The sequence below is a fragment of the Nicotiana tomentosiformis genome, chromosome 5 (genome assembly GCF_000390325.3).
Source record: "Nicotiana tomentosiformis chromosome 5, ASM39032v3, whole genome shotgun sequence".
NCBI classification, from domain to species: Eukaryota; Viridiplantae; Streptophyta; class Magnoliopsida; order Solanales; family Solanaceae; genus Nicotiana; species Nicotiana tomentosiformis.
In genome coordinates this window covers 75454466-75463110 of record NC_090816.1, presented here as the reverse complement: position 1 = coordinate 75463110, position 8645 = coordinate 75454466, and the positions used below count along the sequence as shown (strand labels likewise).

General features: G+C 42.6%; 2 protein-coding genes across 2 annotated transcripts; both read left to right on the top strand.

Moving 5' to 3' along the window:
• The first annotated feature begins 207 nt into the window (after positions 1 to 207).
• Positions 208 to 798, top strand: LOC138892587 (uncharacterized). The gene has a single exon (XM_070176324.1). The coding sequence runs from the start codon at positions 208 to 210 to the stop codon at positions 796 to 798; it is 591 nt and encodes a 196-aa protein (XP_070032425.1).
• Positions 799 to 909: 111 nt separating this feature from the next.
• On the top strand, positions 910 to 1299 carry LOC138892586 (uncharacterized). The gene has a single exon (XM_070176323.1). It carries the CDS (start codon positions 910 to 912, stop codon positions 1297 to 1299), a length of 390 nt encoding a protein of 129 aa, XP_070032424.1.
• The last annotated feature ends 7346 nt before the right edge of the window (positions 1300 to 8645 follow it).

Below are 8645 nucleotides of genomic sequence, written 5' to 3'. Positions count from 1 at the left end.
TTTAATGGGGATCTTAGGGGAGCCATACGATGTTGGCTCAGATAGTGGCTTCTCAGGCCCAGAGATCAAATGTTGCACCTACTTCTTCCAGTCAGCCAGTGGAATCTGCTAGTTCCAGGGTGAACAAGTTTCTTCAATTAGATCCTCCAGTGTTCACGAGTACTAATCCCGAGGAGGACCCCAGGACAACACGAGACTCTTCGGGTTATGCGTGCTACTAAGACGGACGCAGTGGAGTTGGCTTCCTACCTCCTAAAAGAGGTGGCATATTCTTGGTTTGTATTGTGGGAGGAGTCCCGTGAGGAGGGGAGCCCTCCGGCGAGGTGGAGTGAGTTCGCCGATACTTTCATTGATCATTTCTTACCTGCTGCGATTAAGGCAGCCCGTGCCGCTGAGTTTGAGAGCTTTAGTCAAGGTATCCTGAGTGTGTGGGTGTATCATATGAGGTTTTCGCACCTATCCAAGTATGCTATATACATGTTGCCCACTATTGAGGCTAGAGTGTGCCGGTTTTTGCAAGGCCTTAGCCCCTTGGTTATCAATGAGGCCGCTACAACTGCCTTGAATTCTGATATGAACTATGGGAAGATGGTGGCGTTTGCTCAAGCTATAGAGAACCATAAGTTGAAGAATAGAATGGAGCGAGAGGGTAGCACTAAGGCCCGGTCCGCGAGCAATTTTAGTGGTTCTTTTGGTGGTGGTGGTGGTAGGTCAGCATTCGGGGGAGGGTTATCAGAGCCATCCCAGGCTTTTGCTCAGTCTTCAGTCAGCGCACCGCCATCAGGGCCCAGTTTATAGCAGTGGAGTCGTTTTAGGCCCGGTAAGGGCAACATGGGATCCTACCAGCAGGGTCAGCCTGGTGGGAGATTCCAGCAGTAGCGGAGCCCCCTATGCCCTAGGTGTGGAAAGATGCACTTGGGAATCTGCTACATGGACCTACCCATATGCTATGGGTGTGGATTGAGGGGTCACATTCAGAGGGATTATCTTTCGTCTCGACAGGGTGTGGGCAGAGGTACAGCACAACCAACCAGTTCTGCAGCTACATTTGTAGCACCTCCTCCAGCTCGAGGCACTCCAGCACCCGCAGGATGTGGTGCAACTAGGGGTGGTACACAAAGTTCGAGAGGACCCATCCGTTTCTATGGTATGAAGGGTCGCCAGATTTCAGAGGCTTCTCTAGATGTTGTCACAGGTATACTGACTATCCAATCTCACGATGTATATGCTCTTATTGATCCCGGTTCCACTTTGTCCTATGTCACTGCTTATGTTGCTATGGAATTTGGGATAGAATAGAAATAACTTCATGAGCAGTTCCTTGTATCTACTCTAGTTGGTGAGTCTATTGTGGCCGCGCGGGTTTATAGGGATTGTGTTATTACGGTGCGTGGTAGGGACACCATGGCCGATCTCATTGAATTGGGGATGGTTGATTTTGATGTAATAATGGGGATGGACTGGCTTTATTCATATTTTCCCAAGCTTGACTGTCGAACCAGAACTGTTAGGTTTGAATTTCCAAATGAGTCAGTGATTGAATGGAAGGGGGATTGGTGTCGAAGGGTAGGTTTATTTATTACCTTAAGGCCATGAAGATGATTAACAAGGGGTGTATTTTCTATTTGGTCCGGGTTTCGGACACTGTTGTTGATGCACCTACACTTAAGTCCATGCTGGTTGTGAATGAATTTTCGGAGGTCTTTCCGGATGAGCTCCCTGGTATTCTACCAGATAGGGAGATTGATTTTGGGATTGATGTGATGCCGGGCACGCACCATATATCTATTCCACCCTACAGAATGGCACCGGCAGAATTGAATGAGCTAAAGGAACAATTAAAGGATTTGTTAGAGAAAGGTTTCATTCGGCCGAGTGTGTCACCTTGGGGCGCACCGGTTCTGTTTCTGAGAAAGAAGGATGGGTCACTAAGAATGTGTATTGACTATCGGCAGCTCAACACGGTCACAATAAAAAATAAGTACCCACTTCCAGGGATAGATGACTTGTTTGATCAATTGCAGGGTGCTAAGTACTTCTCCAAGATTGATTTAAGATCCGGGTATCACCAATTGAAGATTAGGGAGCAGGATATTCCGAAAATAGCTTTCAGGACCCGGTATGGGCATTTTGAATTCCTAGTAATGTCTTTTGGGATAACAAATGTCCCCTGCACCTTTCATGGATATTATGAATCGCGTCTTCAAGCCTTTTCTTGACTCCTTCGTGATAGTATTTATTGACGATATCTTTGTATATTTGCGAAGTCGAGAGGACCATGCCGATCATCTCAGGGCAGTTCTACAGACTCTATATCAGCACAAATTGTATGCGAAGTTTTTGAAATGTGAATTTTGGCTTGAATCTGTCACGTTCTTGGGTCATGTTGTCTCCAGAGAAGGAATTAAGGTTGATCCTCAGAAGATTGCAGCTTTGAAGAATTGGCCTAGACCTACAACTCCAACAGAGATTCACAGTTTCTTAGGCTTAGGGGGGTATTACAGGAAATTTGTGGAGGTGTTCTCTATTCTTGCCTCTCTATTGACTAAATTGACGCAGAAGGCGGTTAAGTTCCAATGGCCAGATGCTTGTGAAAGAAGCTTCCAAGAGTTGAAATTAAGATTGACTACGACGTCGGTGTTGACCCTACCAGAGGGCACAAATGGGTTTGTAGTATATTGTGATGCTTCAAGGATCGGACTTGGGTGTGTATTAATGCAACATGGCAAGGTGATAACTTATGCTTATAGGCAACTCAATAATCATGAAAAAGAACTATCCAACACATGACTTAGAACTTGTAGCAGTGATATTTGCATTAAAGATTTGGCGTCGTTATTTTTATGGGGTCCATGTGGATATATTCATGGACCATAAGAGCCTTCAATATATTTTCAAATAGAAGGAATTGAATCTGAGGCAGAGAAGATGGCTTGAGTTACTCAAGGATTAGGACATTGATATTCTATATCATCCGGAAAAGGTTAATATTATGGCAGATGCTCTTAACAGTAAATCTATGGGCTGTTTGGCTCACTTGGAGGCATATCAAAGGCCATTGGCCAAGGAGGTTCATCGATTGGCTAATTTGGGAGTTCGTCTTGCGGATTCTAGTGAAGGAGGGGTGATTGTGCAAAATAGGGCCAAATCATCACTTGTGGTGGAGGTCAAGGAGAAGCAATACAACGATCCATTATTGGTACAATTGAAGGAGGGGATTCATAAACACAAGACCATGGCCTTTTCTCTTGGCATGGATGATGGTACACTAAGGTACTAAGGGAGACTATGTGTTCCAAATATAGATGGTCTCGAGGAAGGAATCATTATCGAGGCTCACACTTCTAGGTATTCCGTGCACCCGGTCTCTACAAAGATGTATCATCATCTTAAGGAAGTCAACTGGTGGAATGATATGGAGAGGAATGTAGCGGACTTTGTGGCAATATGTCCAAATTGTCAGCAAGTGAAGGCCCAGCACCAAAGGCTCGATGGGTTGGCGCAGAACATAGAAATTCCAATGTGGAAGTGGGAGATGATCAATATGGACTTTGTGGTGGGACTACCTCACACACCTCGCAAGTTCGACTCGATTTAGGTGATTGTGGATCGACTCATGAAATCAGCTCACTTCTTACCTGTTAAGGCTACCATCGCAGTAGAACAATATGCTCAGTTGTATATCAAGGAAATAGTCATGTTGCATGGCACTCCAATTTCTATTATCTCGTATCGAAGGGCACAGTTCATGACTAATTTTTGGAAGAAATTTTAGCAAGGTTTGTGTACTCAGGTAAATCTTAGTATAGCCTTCCATCCATAAACCGACGTGCAGGTAGAGCGGACTATTCAAATGCTCGAGGATATGTTGCGCGCTTGTTTTCTCGACTTTAAGGGTAGATGGGGTGATCATTTGCCACTCATAGAATTTGCCTACAACGACAGTTATTATGCTAGCATTCAGATGGCACCGTTCGAGGCTTTATATGGTAGGAGATGTAGATCTCCCATTGGATGGTTCGAGATTAGGGAAGTAGAGTTAATAGGGTCAGACCTCGTGCATCAGGCTATGGAGAAGGTTAAGATCATTACGGAATGATTGAAAACTGCTCAGAGTCATCAAAAGTCCTATTCGGATGTGCGTCGCAGGGATTTGGAGTTTAAAGAGGATGATGGGGTATTCTTGAAGGTTTCCCCCATGAAGGGTATAATGCGGTTTGGTAAGAAAGGGAAGTTGAGTCCGAGGTATGTCGGACCGTACAGAATCATTCAGAGGATTGGTCGGGTAGCTTACAAGCTTGAACTACTTCCAGAGATGTCTTTAGTGTACCCGGTGTTCCATGTATCCATATTGAATAAGGTGATTAGAGATCCATCGCTTATTGTTCCAGTTGAGGCTATTGAGGTTAACGAGGAATTGACTTATGAAGAAATTGCAGTTGCCATTCTTGACAGGCAAGTCGGTAAGCTAAGAAATAAAAAAATTGCCTCCGTGAAAGTATTATGGCAAAACCAACAGGTTTAAGAGGCCACCTAGGAGGCCGAGGAAGAGATGAAGTAGAAGTACCCTCATTTGTTTGAATAGCTATGTAATCGATTCTATAAAATTGTTCCCTGTGAATTATGTATCATTTGTACAGTTGATGTTAAGGGTGTTCCTTTTTGGTAATATATTGCTCGTGCGGCCACGGTTGGCGTTGTTTTTATGTTATGTTGCTTCATTGGTTCATGTATATGTTGTTAGGGTTGGTTTCTGGGATTCTCTGACAGGTGGATAGGCCTAGTAACAAGGGAAACTCTGCAAAATTATAGGAAATTTAGGGAGTTAGTCAAAAATTTGGAATTGATGGTGTGTGTTATAGCAGCTGAGTCACATTGGTTTCTAATGGCGAATTTTGGCTCTCATTCGAGGAAGAATGATCTTAAGCAGGGGAGGATGTAAGGCCCCAAAAAATTTCACCAAAAACCCGGGGTTTCGTGGTGCCAAGATAGACTTGTGTTGACGATTGTGGAGGCCGAGGTATGGACTTGTTGGGTTGAACAGTGCGTTGAGGAGTTGAAGAAATTTTTTGGCAGAGTAGGGCATTTTTGCAGTCCACTATGCGACCGCAGAATCACTTTGCGGGCCTCAGAACTGCCGCAGAGTGAAGCAAAGAAATGGCCCATTTTTGGAGGTTATTTTGCGGTCCATTATGCGGCCGCATAACCATTTCGTGAGCCCATAATCCATCGCAGATCCAACATGAAGATTTCCGGAAGGGAGTTCTGCGGCGCATTATGCGATTGCAAAACTCGTTTGCGGACTGCAGACTTGTCGCAGACCCAACCCGAACAACCTAGTTTTGGGACCTTTTTCTGCGGTCCCCTTTGCAGGCCGCATACCTGTTTTGCGGTCCGGTATGCGACCGCAGACCCGGCTTTATAGAGTTTAAGTTTGGAAAATTTAACCCGATTCCAGTTTCATAAAAACAACTTGTGGGTTATTTTGGTTGGTCTTAACTGATATTTAGAGAGAGGGGAGTGGTCTAGAGTGAGAGAGGAAGTTCCTAAGGTTATTGTTCATCAACTCTTACTCAAAGTTGAAGAATTCACAAGAAAAACTCACTAGGTCTTCATCCTATAGGTAAGATTCTACTCCCTAGCCCTCAATTCCGAGATTTAATTGGAAATAGGTAATGAGAAAAGCAATTCTTGGGTATGGGAGTTGTTCATTATGCATGCATGTACCATCAAGGGTAATGGGAAGATTGTTGAGATCATTTGGGTAAACTTTGGGTAGTGGGATGAAGGGATCCACAATAGGAGGACCTTAAAACCTTAATGCACACCTAGTGTTTGATAAAATCCTCAAAGGAATTGGAACCATAAACTCCTTCCTAATTTGTGTTCAATTTTGCTATATTTCTAAATAGATCGAAGTGGCTAAGAATTTCGGAACATTGTAGTAATTTAAAAAGCTCGAGGCAAGCTATGTTGGCCAAATGTCTCTCTTAGAATTGAACCTCGCAATGTCCTTGTAAGTCTCGAGTTGTTCATTATAAATTGATTATTCCGAATAAGCCTTAGTTCAAACGATATATGTTTAATATGTATTCCAAATGTTCTTCTTATGTTATGTTCTATTTGAAAATGTGCTCGAAGCATGGGTTGCATATCTAATGTTATAACTTCAAGCCATGATTCAAATGAAAGCTATTATGCACAATTGTGTAAGAAATCTCAATGTGCTTAACATTCTTATTTGCTCACATGTGGACTTAAAGTCTTCAATAGAAATGCTTTATTGTTGATGGTCTGTGATGATGTTTGAAAGTGAAAGAGATGAACATGAAATATGAAATACGACCAACATGCCAAGAGTGACATTGTGCTATGCCCATTGGTGCCAATGAAATGGATGATATATAAAAGATAATGAAATGAGTTTTCATTACTTTAATTAAATAAACACCCTAGGAGTATCGCTGGTCATCGAGGAAGGGCATATTGAAATAACCTAACCTCGAAACTACACGTGCCGGTGTAGGAGTGAATTTACCCCTTTATTGGGATGAGATTGATGTGATGAGAATATTCCACTTTATTGGGATGAGATTATTGCTAGAAAAGGGTGATGTTGATCCACACGACATTGTGGTGAGACGGCCTAGCCGGTCGGGTCATGATCGGATGCCATACCGTACGCATGGTGGTGATTGTGCTTGAGATTATGATTGAAACAATGATTGAGATTGAGATAATGATTGTGATTGTGGTTGATGTCTTTGGGTGAGACGGCCTAGCCGATCGGGTCGTGATCAGACTCCGTGCTACAATCACGGTGGTACATTGGTGCTAAGATATCCCAACCTAAAATATGGAAATTTACTTGAAAACTTGTCTTGCTCCTAACTTGATGTTTTGGTATTGTTTGAGGCTCCCATTGATTTTATGATTGTCCTTCCTTGTGTTATCATTCATTCTATTGAGAGGATGTTAGTCATTCATACTAGTACTATTCCATTTGTACTAATGTCTCTTTTGCCGGAGGGAGGGGGGAGGGTGAATCTTTAATGTATACAGGTGGTTCTACAGTAGGCGGCTTTGATCATTGATAGCGGTACACCCTCTTTCCAGCTGACTTGGTGAGCCCCACTTCATATCGGGGTCGTATATATTTTGGTCCTTGTGTATTATGTTTTGAGGTATAGCCGGGGTCTTGTTGCCAGCACTATCATCCTATTCTTTTGTATCTGTTAGAGACTCCGTAGAAATAGTGTGGGTGGTATGTTGGACTTTATAAATGATGTAACTAATGATAAGGAATAGGTGTTGTTCACATGATCCTCTCCATTCTCTAATTAATGAAATGGATCTTTCCTTTATCCATGAGTGAGCTCGGGTAGAAGGTATTGTACAGGCTTACTCGACCGGGTTATCTCGATTGAGCGCCGGTCGCGCTCCCTGAGGTCGGGGCGTGATATCAATGACTCCATAGGCAACAGGTTCTTCGATTTAAATGAGATAAGGAATATTATTCTCAAACATTATCACACAATCTACTCCACTGAACTTACTTCTAGCTCCAACCTCCTTCGTGACCTTACCCCTTATGAGTATTCCCTCTCTGATGAGGACAAGCTTCACTTAACTTGACCCCTTTCTGAAATTGAAATCCACTAGGCCATTAAATCATTTAAACCTCTAAAGTCCCCAGGTCCCCATGGGTTCCACCCAATTTTCTTTTGACAACTCTAGGCTGATAGAAAGGCTGCATGACTAAAACTTGTATGGATATTTTTGCGACTTCCAATACACCACTAGATTTTAATAGAACCTTCATTACCCTTATTACAAAAGTAAAAGATCCTGAGCATGTCTCGTAATATAGGCCAATTAGTCTTTGCAACGCCATTTACAAAACCATCGCCAAAATCATCGTTAAAAGGATCATACCCTTCCTCAAAAATCTTATCAGCCCCAATCAATGTAGTTTCTTAGGTGTGGATAACGCCATTATTGTTCAAGAAGCCATCCACTGCTTTAGGAGAAACATGGGTCGAGTTGGAAATATGATGCTCAAATTAGACCTCAAAAAAGCTTTTGACCGCCTCGAATGGTCATTCATTCGCAAACTCCTTCACAACCTAGGTTTTCCCACCTTTCTCATTACTCTCAGCATGAATTGTATCTCCTCAGCTTCTATCTTTATTGTGGTCCATGGTAAGCCTACAATATTTTTTGAACCTTCCAGAAGCATTCGTCAAGGATACCCTCTCTCCCCCTACATTTTCATAATCTACATGCAATCCTTGACTCACTTAATCGATCAAGCCATTCTGATGGCGACTAGACTCTTATTAAACTCAGTAGATCCGGGCCGCCAATTTCACACCTACTCTTTGCGGACAACCTTATTTTATTTTCCCGAGCTAATATTCAGAATGCCTCTACTATTATCAATATCTTCAATATATTGAATATCTAATTAGGTCAAAAAATAAATTTCTCAAAATCAGAAGTTTTTCTCTCCAACAATGTCTCCCCTCAAACCCAAGCCTCCTTAATTTCAACTCTTAATATACATTCTTCTACTAATTTTGGAAAATACCTAGGTTTTCACCTATTGAATCAATTTCCTAATGGCAGAGATTACCAATTCATCC